Source organism: Montipora foliosa, chromosome 3 (assembly GCF_036669935.1).
Source record: "Montipora foliosa isolate CH-2021 chromosome 3, ASM3666993v2, whole genome shotgun sequence".
NCBI classification, from domain to species: Eukaryota; Metazoa; Cnidaria; class Anthozoa; order Scleractinia; family Acroporidae; genus Montipora; species Montipora foliosa.
This window is the reverse complement of record NC_090871.1, coordinates 57,269,580-57,282,079: the sequence shown is the minus strand read 5'-3', so window position 1 is coordinate 57,282,079 and position 12,500 is coordinate 57,269,580. Positions and strand designations below refer to the sequence as shown.

The 12,500-nt window shown below is 38.8% G+C and overlaps 2 protein-coding genes and 1 non-coding gene across 6 annotated transcripts in view; 1 reads left to right on the top strand and 2 right to left on the bottom strand.

The window, feature by feature from the left end:
- LOC137997757 (uncharacterized) overlaps window positions 1–12,500 on the top strand; it is a 414,333-nt gene that overhangs the window by 317,744 nt on the left and 84,089 nt on the right. The window lies entirely within an intron of this gene.
- The window catches only part of LOC137997752 (uncharacterized), an 88,448-nt gene that overhangs the window by 27,852 nt on the left and 48,096 nt on the right, over window positions 1–12,500 (bottom strand). For all 3 annotated transcript variants that reach the window (XM_068843963.1, XM_068843962.1, XM_068843964.1), the window contains exon 8: window positions 9,316–12,350. In XM_068843963.1, coding sequence (XP_068700064.1) covers window positions 9,316–12,350 — 3,035 coding nt within the window. The remainder of the gene's footprint in view (window positions 1–9,315; window positions 12,351–12,500) is intronic.
- Window positions 7,314–7,386, bottom strand: Trnat-ggu (transfer RNA threonine (anticodon GGU)). Its single transcript has one exon. It is a non-coding gene; the product is annotated as a tRNA-Thr (tRNA).

The window sequence follows — 12,500 nt, the reverse complement described above, 5'->3', positions numbered from 1 at the left end:
GCGATGCTCTAACCAACTGAGCTATGAAGCCACTGATGTTGGGAGCTGGTCACTTCTGGGTTCACAATTTCACGTGATAAGTAATTATGGCCTGACCAACCCAGTATTAGCACAAACTAGATTAAAAGGGGTACTTATTCTAAGTTCTTTAATTCTTAACTGGTTAGTTGAATTGAGCAAAACTTTAATGGGCTGACCTCTTTTTCATAAACATGGCGATTTGAATCTGATAATTTTTTTACAGAAATGAAAAGAGCACCTCAGAAAATGCTCCAATGCCAATTTTAAAGCCTATAATCTTTAAACTGATGTTATTGGTGAAAGAAATTATGAGGATTTGTACGGAAAAAGGATGCTTTGCCTTCAAGTCACAGGTTCAATGATTTTCATACCAGTCCTTGTATTATTCAGTTTAAACTGCGGTAAAATGTTTCCCTTGAAACTTAAAAAGTCAGAAAATTTCCATCCTTGCTTATTTTTTACTCCTTTTAGTTAATTCCAAATCTGGAGGGCAAAACAATAAGATTGTTTTGCATTTGAAAGGTTTGTTTCTCTCAGGGGACAGAACAACCACTGCTTTGTCCTCCAGAATAGGAATTACTGAAAGGGGTCTATTAATACTTTTATTAAACAAATTAATTAGGGAAGACCTTTTTGAGCGTATTATCTAAGTTTTCACATTAGTTAAGCTCATACATCCCAGCCATTTTCCAAAAAGATTATAGGAAAAATAGGAGGAAATTAGCAGGAACATAGGAGATTTATAGGACAAAATATAGGAGTTCTATAGGAGGATTTTCAGGCACTCACAGATAAAATTCTTAGGTTGAAACACAATTCAATGTGTCTTGCATCATTTCGGAGACTAAGACACTAGTTTGCAATGTGTTCATTGATAAGACGATTTACAAACAAAAGTAAACAGTGATTGTCAACAGTCACATGACCACCCCTTACAACCTCCAAAAAAGGTCAGCCACTTATGAGAAGTTTAAAGTGCATATGACACAAAATTTTATATTTGCTTGTTCAAAAGAGCTTTGAAAATGATGAAGAACGGCGTTTATTTTATTGTGATAGCTCTCTTGGTTAGCAAGTTATTCAAGATTTTGATGTATGCTAATTAGATTACTTGTGACGTCATTTTGTGGACACATGATGATGTAAAATCACAAAAAATGGAATATCTCTAAAGACTTTTTCTGTATAGAACTGAAAATTTTTGCAGTTCTTATACTCATTACAAAGTTCCATGACATGGCCCAGTGTGATGTTTCCATAGCAACACAATGGGCTCCAGGCCCCCTCCAGCCAAAGGGTAAATTCAGAGTTTCCCTCCCCAATAAGGGTTATTTGCTCTTCATGGTCATTCAGTGTGTGGTTGACCGAATATGGACATTACACAGCACATGCACAAGCAAGTGTGGTAGACTCTGAAGCAACAAAGCAAGCATTTTCGATATCGGAAAGGTAGAGGTCTGGTAACGAGTATGTTGCTATGGTGACATCATAATCACTATTACAATGTGTAGTTTTGGTAGCACATCAACCCTGCAAAATTTCAACCCTGCAGACTTAGTATTTGCAAAGATATTCCATGTTTTGTGATTTTACATAATTTTGTGTCCACACTGTGACGTCACAAGCCATCTAATTTGCATAAATCAAAATCTTGAATAGCTCGGCTACCAAGAGAGCTGTCACAATAAAGTAAACGCTGTTCTTCACCATTTTGAAAGCTCTTTCGAACAAGCTAATAAAAAAAATTGTGTCATATGCACTTTAACTCCCAATGGTGACCAACATCAATGCTTATGAGAGTTTGTAAAATGATAACTAAAGGGAAAATGCTTTCATCTGTTCCTTAAACTGTATTTATAGGAAATATAGGAGTTTTTGGCTCATTATAGGAGTTTTATAGGATCCTATAAAATAAATAGGAAAAATAGGATTTATAGGAAGGCTGGGATGTATGTAAGCTGTTTAATTGTACCGCTTTGTATTTGATTCAATAGTTAGTTATTTAACTTGGCATATTAGCTGTCCATTGGACTGTAAAACTGCAACAGGTTCAAAACATTATTGGTCCACTCAAGAACCCTTCAAAAATCTCACCTTTTTTACAGCATGTGGCAATTTATGATGGAAAATTCCACCTGGGGGCCAAACCCTTATCTCTTCTAAACCAAGCATGGAATGTTCGAGTTTTCAAGTGGTCAAAACATCTTGACCTTAAGTGGCATTCCTCAGAAAATTTGCATCCTGGTTAAGTGAAACATGGCCTTTTACTCCATGGAATTTATAAAGCTACAGCTTCAAGTTAACCAGTTACTGGTTATTAGACCAGTTTGTTGCAAATAACCTATTTCAAAGAGTTTCATAAATGCAATCTTTGTGAAAGCGATGGTGACTTTTCAGTCTGGTTAATGGATCAATAATAGATTTCTTCGTTAATAATGATACCTTGAGTGCAACTGGACATGAGTAAAACCGATGAGGTTCCCACTACTAGTTTAAACGCTCAACTAATGAGCCGTAGGAGACAAAGGGGCATGGTCATTACCCTTTCAGTCTCAATAGTGCCACTTATAGATTTTACTCTGTCTAATGCCCAACACTTTTACTCGTCAATGGTACTAATAATTAATCTACACCACTCTTACAGTCTGTTATTGACAGTAGACTGACATAAATTATATCAAGTACAAGGCCACACTTCAGAGCGTTCTTATGGGTGTCCTTAAAATGCAGCTTGCGTCAACCAATTGAGAGAGACCCATGCACCAATTCTTCTGAGGTCGTACAGGTCATTCATATGGTAAACATGGCAGAGCCAGAGCAGATTACTTCTCACTAACTTCAGTTCTTTGTCTTCATCACCCACACACCCAAGACCTCTTCATTGCTTACAATTTGATCCCATTTGATCCTTAGAATAAAATGCAGATGACATTGCTGTATGTAGTTTGACTTCATGTTGGAATAGAGTTTACGCTTCACTACAATAGACACTGATAATATGCAGTGACTTTAGTCACAACCATGAGGTCATGTGAATCAAAATCAACCGAACGCACATTACATTAATAGTTTGGCAATACGGAAGACTACAAGTATTGACAGGAGACCTCTTAATGGGAAAAAATTGCCTCATGGAATGGTTGCCTAACGTAACAATAAATAATACTTAATCAGCTAATAAAATCAGTCATTAAACTAGTCTGAAAAATAAATTAAGAGAATGTAAATAATAGGTAACTAATATCCTTCTGGTGTAGGTACATCTAGGATTCCTTAAATTCAAAGAGTTCAATGACTTCGCTACTCTAAAGAAGTAAGAAAATTTAAAAATATTACTTCTTGCATTATGTAATTTTCAACTGGTAATTAGCAAAACTGTTGATGAGTAGACCAGACCTGGCACGAATAAGACTTTTATAGTTCCTCCTTGAGGATCTAAAATGATACAGGTCTCTACTAGTCTTTATCAATCCCCGGAGGGGTGAATTTATCATTAATCCTTTTCTGGGGGACAAATTTGTTTACGGTTTTCCGAAAAAGACCTTTCCAGTTAATTGCCCCAGCAGGGCCAAAACCCGAGGAGGCAACCTAGAAGTCAATCCCGGCGTAAAAGGGTAAATGTATAAATTGGTTGATCTTGTGGGGGGAATCAATCTCCACTTGCTCAACTGGGCATGCAAGGTGGTATCTGTATCGCTTAAACAACATGCGAGTGGTATTGGTGTTGTTCTACAAGACTGAGGTGTTTTAGGTGTCACGAAGTAGAAACTTGCACGGAGAACCAAAGTGCTGTTTGGGTTAGCAATTGAAACATAAAACATTGAAGCAGATCTGATGCAAATCGAGTTACCTGGCCCAGAAATTGATTTTGTCCAGACACAAATCAGAAACAGCAAGCCACGATTTGTCAGATGCAAATCGGAAACAGGGGGAACATAATCAGCACATAATTTAAACACATCTCAACTGCCTTTCATACTATCTTAGGCTGGGGCAGATGTAGTGAAAACTATTACTACTTAGGTTCACATTTACACCATTGTCAAGCATAGCAGATGCCCATGGTAGGTTTTGCAAAGTTTTCTTGAGCTCCTCCAAGTTAGCTTTTTTAAATTAAGACATACTTTTTCTTTTATGGATTGAGGTATTGTTCAGAAAGACGTAACCCTTTCATGATCAGATTCCATTAATCCTTCACTAAGTGACATACTGTGAACACAGTGGTGAGTACCAGACCCAATAGAATTCCTGGTAGCATGAGGATTCACTTGTGTAAGGAATGCATCGTTAAAAATTCAAAAGAATTGAGATAGACTTGATCTGAGGACAGTGGTAGTTGATTAATCCAATAAAAGTCCAGAAGGTTGAAATTGCCAACAAGAAAAAACTTTTCTGCATTAGATTTGCTAATCCATGAAAGTGAATCTCCTAGCAACTCCATGTAATCCACATTAACGTTTGGTGGACGAAAGAATACCCCCAAAAAGATATTTGAAGCCCTGGTCATTGGTCAACTTGCACCATAACAATTCGCAACTGGGTTCAAGATCTGATCTCCTAACAACCATTAGATTGTTTTCAAAAGCAAGTAAGACCCCAGCTCCTCTTCATTCAAGGCGGTCTCTTCTGTAAATCGCAAAATCAAATGGGACCACTTCGTGGTCCAAAACACTGGGATCAAACGAGGTCTCTGTATCAGCAAGTACATCAAATTGTGTTCTGCAAATCCTATGGCATGAAAGTCTTGAAACTTGCTTTCAAGTGATCTAGCATTTGCCAGGAGGCATTTAAGGCCTTTGTGAGAGTTAACGTTTACATTCGTTTCCATATCAACATGGCACCTTTGGTCAACATTGTAATGAGTGTTAGAAAAAACAAAGTAACTGATGTGCAGGGCGGAAAGATCCAATTGAAGCATTCCACTTGCTGGAACTTACATTCTTTAGGCAAGGCATTTCTACACTTTGTGTGCCACCAAGAATCGAATTTGTCACAGCATACAGCTCGATGTTTTTTTGCAATCGTCTTACTGCACACAGAAGATTGCTCAGGACGAGGGTTAACACAAGTGTCACCACTAAGAACAAGACATCTCAGGTTGAAGGAGCAGTCAGAGTTGGTGTCATACCAGACTTTACAAGAAAAGTACCTGGTAATCATTGCAACAAGCAACGATCACAAAATGACGAACCAGTCTCCGGTAGCAAAGATGGTGAAAACTTGTTAAAGCTGGGTGGGTATTGTCGGTTTTGTTGTTTCTCAGGTTGGACCAACCGCTAGCAGAGAAGAAATATGGTGAGAAAGCGATAATACCTAACTGAGCGCCATGGCCACCGCTGACCCATCCACAGTTGCTGGCTTCCAAGGTATTTTAGCTAGCTTAACACCATCTATGAAAAACCTTGCTATATTGCCAATGTACATGGTCTCTGTTTTCATTTCATTAATGTGTAGACCCATCTTCTCTGCAAAATTGTTATAGGATGCCAAAAGCAGCTGCAAGGCCTCTGGGGTGTCATTACATGTAAATACTGCAGATGAATTCTGTGGGGACTTCAGTCTTTGCTTGAGGCTTTGAAGATCAAAGAGATCACCATCATAGTGGAATGTGATCTGTACACTGCATGTGTTCTAATTTTCCTGAAAGCCAGCCACAGTAGGACTGGCAAAGAGCATTGCTGCAAGCTTGAAGTCCTGTTTGACACCACTAATATTGAAAAGACTGAGGTAATTCACTGTCCACAGTGAGTCTGGTGTTTGCATCTGTCTATACTGTAGTTTCTTGATGATTCTAATGAACTTTGGAGGAGAACCTAAGTTGCCAAGGCAACTCTGAATGTATGTACAGTGTACTTTCAAATTCAGTAATTAATAAGATGAGTTTGAGTTGGCCTGAAATTCTGAACAGATCAAACATCACAATGAACTTACATCGCTGAGGTTCTTGTCATTTTTAAGATTTTAAAATGGCAATATCTGTAATACCTTAGCAAAACCAAATCTTTTACAGTGCGCTGGGAAAACCGTGAACACCTGAAATATGTCTGGAATGTTATTTCTGTCCAATCACGCATCCGAAATACACTCACTAAACTGCAGAGTGTTTACTGTTGTTGTGCACGAAGAAATGTGTCGCCTTTAGATTTTCTGGGTACCGTAAACGTCGGTGTATAAGCCGCATCCGTAGATAAGCCGTACCCCGAATTTAGAAGCGCACATTTTGGAAAAAATGTAGTACAATAAAGTTTGAAGTTCCAGTATAAACATTCTATTGCTATAAACCAACAAGGACAAACAATCAAGGTTTCACCCATACATGTATAAGTTGAAATACGAACGAGTGCTTAGTAGCCAAGCTTTAAACGCGGAGAGGAGTCTGGGCCAGGGCCTTTAGGAGCCACCACTCATTAAAAAGTACATGAACAACAGCAACATGCTCTCAGTTTCTTTTATGTTTCGTTACTGAGATCTTAAGAAGTTGTATGAATATTAATTAGGTTTTTTAAAACTCCAAACACAGATGTATCCATGGATAAGCCGCACCCTTGATTTATGGCTTCAATTTTGTGAAAAAAAGTGCGGCTTATACATGGACGTTTACGGTAATTGATTTAATTTGAGCTAATGCTGGTCATTTAAGCTATGAGAGTACATGTATATTCATAAAGAAACAGAACAGTGCATGTATTTGTCCTTTCACCGATCAATGGCACTCCGAGGTAACTGTTGCTATCAACATGTGGCCCCTGCATTATAATGGTTATTCAGTTTGCGGAACTTTTGGTACGTTAAGTCTCTAAGATTGGCTTAAAAAGCATTCCTGACATAATTATTTTAGCTGTTCTCGGCTTTCCCAGTCACACTGTAAGATGGTGCGTTCTTTTTGTTAAAAATTATGCAATCAATCTGATTGCTCAACTGATGTGGGCCCAGCTGTTCAAAAGCCAATTAACACTAATCCATGATTTAATTCCAACCGAGATTTGCCCTTCAAAAATGAACTATAATGTTATTTTATGCTGGAGGTAAAAAAAGGAAGTCTAACTCAAAACTGATGGCTAGAAATCTCATGGAAACTTTTCAATTGGCAAATAAATTAACAGGAAAGCTTCCAGTAATCTAGGATTAGCTAAATCAGGCTTTGAACAACTGATACATGGTCAACGAATGAAATGATACATTAAAGGAATCATAATTATATTGACCTGCAGATGTGAAATCAAGTGAAGCTATAATCTTTGCAGTTATGAACACAATTTTAGCAATTGTGTAGAGAAGCCTGAAAAAATTCAGGACTTCAACGGGGTTTGAACCCGTGACCTCGCGATACCAGTGCGACGCTCTAACCAACTGAGCTATGAAGCCACTGACGTCACACGCTTCTCTACGCAATTGTCAAAATTGCGTTCATAACTGCGAGGTTCATAGCTTCATTTGATACATGGTCCTCAGGCTGACACATCTGTGGTGTCAGAAAATGAGTGCATCACTTGCCTGTGAATCATTATTGCCATGTTGGTTGAACTGTTCACCAACACGTTGTGATTGGATTTGCCTTAGTCTTACCCCATACTACAGGAAAACTAGCCCCTGGTTCATTAACATTTTATTTCATGAATCATCATCATGAATCCTTATTGCCCCCACGGGGGCATAGGGCCGCCAATCATTTATTTGGCAAGCCACTTTGTTTTTCCCTGAAATCCCCATTTAAAACCACTGCTTGTGTCATGCCCTTAAAAAGTCAATTAAGGGCATGGGTTAAAACCTAAATTGAAATAAAGTGTACAACCTTTTTTTGAAAAGCAAGTTTTCGAATTCACCTGTAGTCCGCATCTTTCAATGTTTGGCTAATACTCTTCCCACAAACTGTAAAAATATTTTTCTGGGCAAATCATTATTTTTGACTGACTGATTGTGCCAAGACATAACTTTGGCACGAAGCAATAAGTGGCAAAAACCACAAGTTGTTAACAGCCAATTTCGGGTCCATAGACCACCCTGTGATCCCTTCATGGTGCGGTCCATGGCCTACCCCTGTGGACCACCCTCCATTTTGTAGAGTTACAAGCAGAAAAATCTTCAAACAAAAGAGAAAAGGAAACTTTCCACTTACATGTATCTGGACAATTTAGGCAGGAGCCCATGACTAGAAGTGAACAACTCCCATACTAAGGCTTTGTCACAGCATTGTTACAGGCCAATCTATTTTTAGACCACCTATTCCTCAAACGAACAAAGACAGTTCTGGTTATTTTCTTGTGATTGGTCATTGGGCTCCTACAGGAATCTCATTCACAGGAAATTCAATCCGAAAATATAAGGGGAATCGTTAGATCAGCTTTCAAAAAAAAGTTACTACATGTATAATTCAAAGTTCAGGGACATACATTTCTTGGACTGACTTAGCACTAGGAATTATATACAAATAAGCTAAAGCCGACACCCTTTTGAAGGGAAACATCTGCTAAGTGTTATGCAGTCATTGTTTACTTCGTAAGGCCAAAATCCGACACAAGTTTGCCGCATTTATAAAAATTGCTTCGTTTTGCATTTACTGATCACAGTACATTTTTATATTCAATTTCACCACTTAAAAACATTTCCACGTCATTTTTGGTTCTGTAAGCTTTAAAAAGATGTACAGGTTTAGGCACTTTTGTAAAATTAGGCGCCCGTGAGGATGGTTTTCCACAATGCAACCGCGAACCTGTTCCGTAACCTTAAGCAACTGTCTCTTATAGACAACTATACCACCTACATGTATTTGGTGGCTCCAAAGGGATTTGTTTATCACCCGCACTTCAAATATACAATCATTTTACTCATAGCTAGAGTCCTTCACCAGAACAAATGCGTCCAACAAATTGACCTTCTACTTCATAGCTCAGTTGGTAGTACATTGCACCAGCATAGCAGAGGCCATGGATTTGAATCCCATTGGAACCACCTGAATCATCAGGTGTCTATCAGAGACTCTGCTTAACCTTCCCAGGTAAGTGTGAGGATCACTTTTCTCTTTTGTCTAAAGATTTTTCTGCTTGTAACGCTACAAAGTGAGGGGTGGAACACAGTGGCAATCCATGCACCGGGTCCACAAAGGGGTCCATGCACCGGGGTCACAGGGGTGGTCCATGGACCTGGGGTGTATGTTTTGTATGCGTCCCCAATTTCCGGACAAAAAGTAAGTGGAATATGCCTAAAAAATTGGTTGCATACACTATAGCTATCTGCAAAGTAGAAAACAACACCACAAAACTCTATAATAGGTTGAAAACATTAAAAACATTTTACCTGATTCTCAAGTGTGCTGACATGGCATTCTTTATCACAGTCAGATTTCAAGACCTGTGCATTTGCACAACCAAGGGAAAGTTTGCTTGAAGAGAATGGTTTCTGATTACTTGATTCACTGGAGCTGCCCTCACAATAAAACAATGAGGGGCACCTACAAGTCACTGTATTTAAAACATGTTTAGGGCCGAAGTCTAACTCTTTTTCTGTGAAACAGTCACTTGCACAAGTGTTGGAGACCACCCCTTCTGCTTGAGGACTAGTGACGGATGATTCAGTCTTGACTTCACTACTGCAATTAATATTTGAAGATTCCCTGATGCCAACGGTACTTTGACCTTCACAAGACAACTGTACAAAAGGCTTAAAACTGATTCTGACAATTGCATTCAGAGACAACATCACATTTTCTAGAGCAGATTGCACAGAGAAACAGAAACCACTTGACTTTGACTCATTCAAATGACAGCACTTGACTCTTAATACTGGTAACTCTTTGTCGACAAGAACAGAAAAGTGAGAATACCTGCTTTGCTCAGAAGGGAAAAAAGCAAAATTCTTGTAGAGAGAGTGACCATCAGCAACCTCAACAGCTTTTACATTGTTTAGCAGTGGTTCTTTATTTGAGCTAAAAACCAAGTAATCAAATGCTAGTTCTGCAGTGCGCTTGTTGGAAAATTCATAAGAGAGGTATGAGACCTGAACAGCAGGCTCAGGTGATGAATCTTCTAAAGCCCATGACGTCAAGTAATCAAAATTTGTACATTCTTTCTGTGGTTCATCCAACTTTACCTCCACTAAAAGAGGGAGACGGTCAAGTTGATCACAAAGAGACAATGTTCTGGGTCTGATAGGAAGTTCAAGGTAGAAGTCATCCATCTCTTCGTGACACTTTCTGAATTTGGGTTGCAAAAAGAGTGTGCTGACACTTTCACGGATCTGAAAGTCCAAGTTCCTTTCAAGTTTCCTTCCTTTCATCTCTTGAATTTTACCAGAGGTCCTCCAAAACAGAATGCAAGGTGAATTCTTGGAACACCATATCACTACCTCGTCATTATTAGAGGATTGTGAATTCACTTCTGGATGTGACAAAATAAAAAAGTAGACACTTGGCCCTGCAAAGCAAGATATGTAACTGAAATAACAACAGTGCCCTGCAAAGTCAATTATTCCATGTTCTTCAGTGTCACTCTCATCTGCAAAACTCACAAGGGCATCAAGATACTTCTGCCTGCCTTTTCCTTTTTTCATGGTGACAAGATTGACTAGGGAAAACATCTTCACACTCTGAAACAAAGGCCGTTCTTTAAAATAATAACCAGTATTAAATTCAGTGAACAACTTGTCAACTTCATGCATAAGATCATGATGCAACCAATAATTGCAGGATTCATCAGTTAAAGGAGAGTCCTTCAGTGCATCAACAAAATACTTTTCAGCTTCTTCTTTGTTGCCTAAGCATAACTGAAAGAGACCAGTCATACCCTGACACAGCTTGATGACAGGATGCCCAGGTTGAAGCCCAAGACTATGGTAAATTTCAACAGCCTTATTTACTTTGTCAATAGCTGCGCCTCTGTCAACTTTCTGCAGAATCAGTCCAGCTTGGACATGCACACTTCCTGTTTTAGGGGAAATTTCAGCAAAACTATACGTAAGCATATCGACTGCTTTTTGCACTTCATTTAAAATCTCTCTGGTACACTCAAAATTTCTCTCTTCAATTTGTAATTGTGCGAGCTTAAGGGAAATGTCCACAACTTCAAAGTGCTGACTGTTTAAACTCCCAAAAAAAGACAAAGCTTCAGTTAGGTTTGCAGAGGCATCAACCAAGTTGTTGTTCAGGAAGGCACAGAAACCCAACAACTTCTTGCAATGTGCGACCACATGATTTCTTCCAAAGTGCTTGATCAAAATTGCATCAGCTTGCTTCAGGTCATTTTCAGCATGGCTCATCATTCCACAACCATATTTAAACCGACCAACTTGGAACAGCATCAACCCATACAAGAGATCCTTTCTTCCACCCACCAAAAGCAAGGCAGATGCCAGCTTATCCAATAACTTCAAAGCTTCCTCACAAAGACCATTCCTGTAGCTAACTTTTGCAGCTGCGAAAACTGTCTTTATGAGGTCTGCATTCACGGACTGTGCATCTGGCTTCTCTAGCAAAATAAGCAAGTAAGAGCCACAATCCTTAAGCTCTTGTTCTTCAATCTTCTCACCAGTTTGCTCTTTGAGCTCAATTTCCATCAACCATTTTCTAATTTCAGTTTTTGAGACTTTTCTTGCACCAAAGTTGTACTTTCCACCAATCCTGAGAATATGGCAAAACTTTTCAAAGTTTCCACACTCAATCAAAAGATCAGCAGCTCTTCTCAAAACCTTCATAGGAAGATCGGGGTCTTTTGTTGATCTCATTGTGATGTCATGACACAAGTTAGCTGCATCATTACAAAAATCACATGCCTTCTCATATTCTCCAAGGATCATGTACAGAGCTGCTAAGTTCAATGTGACAACAGCATTTTTCAGATGGTCCTCCTCTTGTTGGAACCATTTTTTGGCTTCAGCAAAGCATTGCTCACTTATTTTATACATTGCTTTTAAAGTCAACATCACTCCAAGATCATTCATCACAATACTAGCATCAGGAAAGTCATAGTTTTCAAGTACAATAGTTTGCACTTTTTCTAAGCATTCTATGTTTCCTTGTTTGAAGGCTAAAGTACCAAGGGCATAAAGGCAATTTGTGGGGCTGAAACTGTCATCATCATATTCACCAGACAAAAGATTGAAATCCAGTAGGGTGTCATCCAGATGTCTTAAAACCTTCTGTTTGCAATAACGTAGAATAAGAATAAGGTCATTTCCCCTTTCTTTTGTACCATCAGCTGAATGGCAAGATCCTATGTTAATATCCTGGCAAAAGTTTGCTCCTTCTGGCCATTTACCTCTCAGTGATGATGGGAAAGGAAGCTCCAACCTTTTCAACAGGGTAGACACATCCACGTCGACTGGCCCACTAAGTTTACCTGCAAGAATGAAATAGTGCATACCAGGTCAGAAAAAGTACTTTAATAAAGTGCCTCTACACTTAAGTCATGGTGACCTTGCCTTAACATAAATACCATATTTAAGAGCCTCCTGGAACTAAACCTATTTAGAATTGCTTATTCATATTT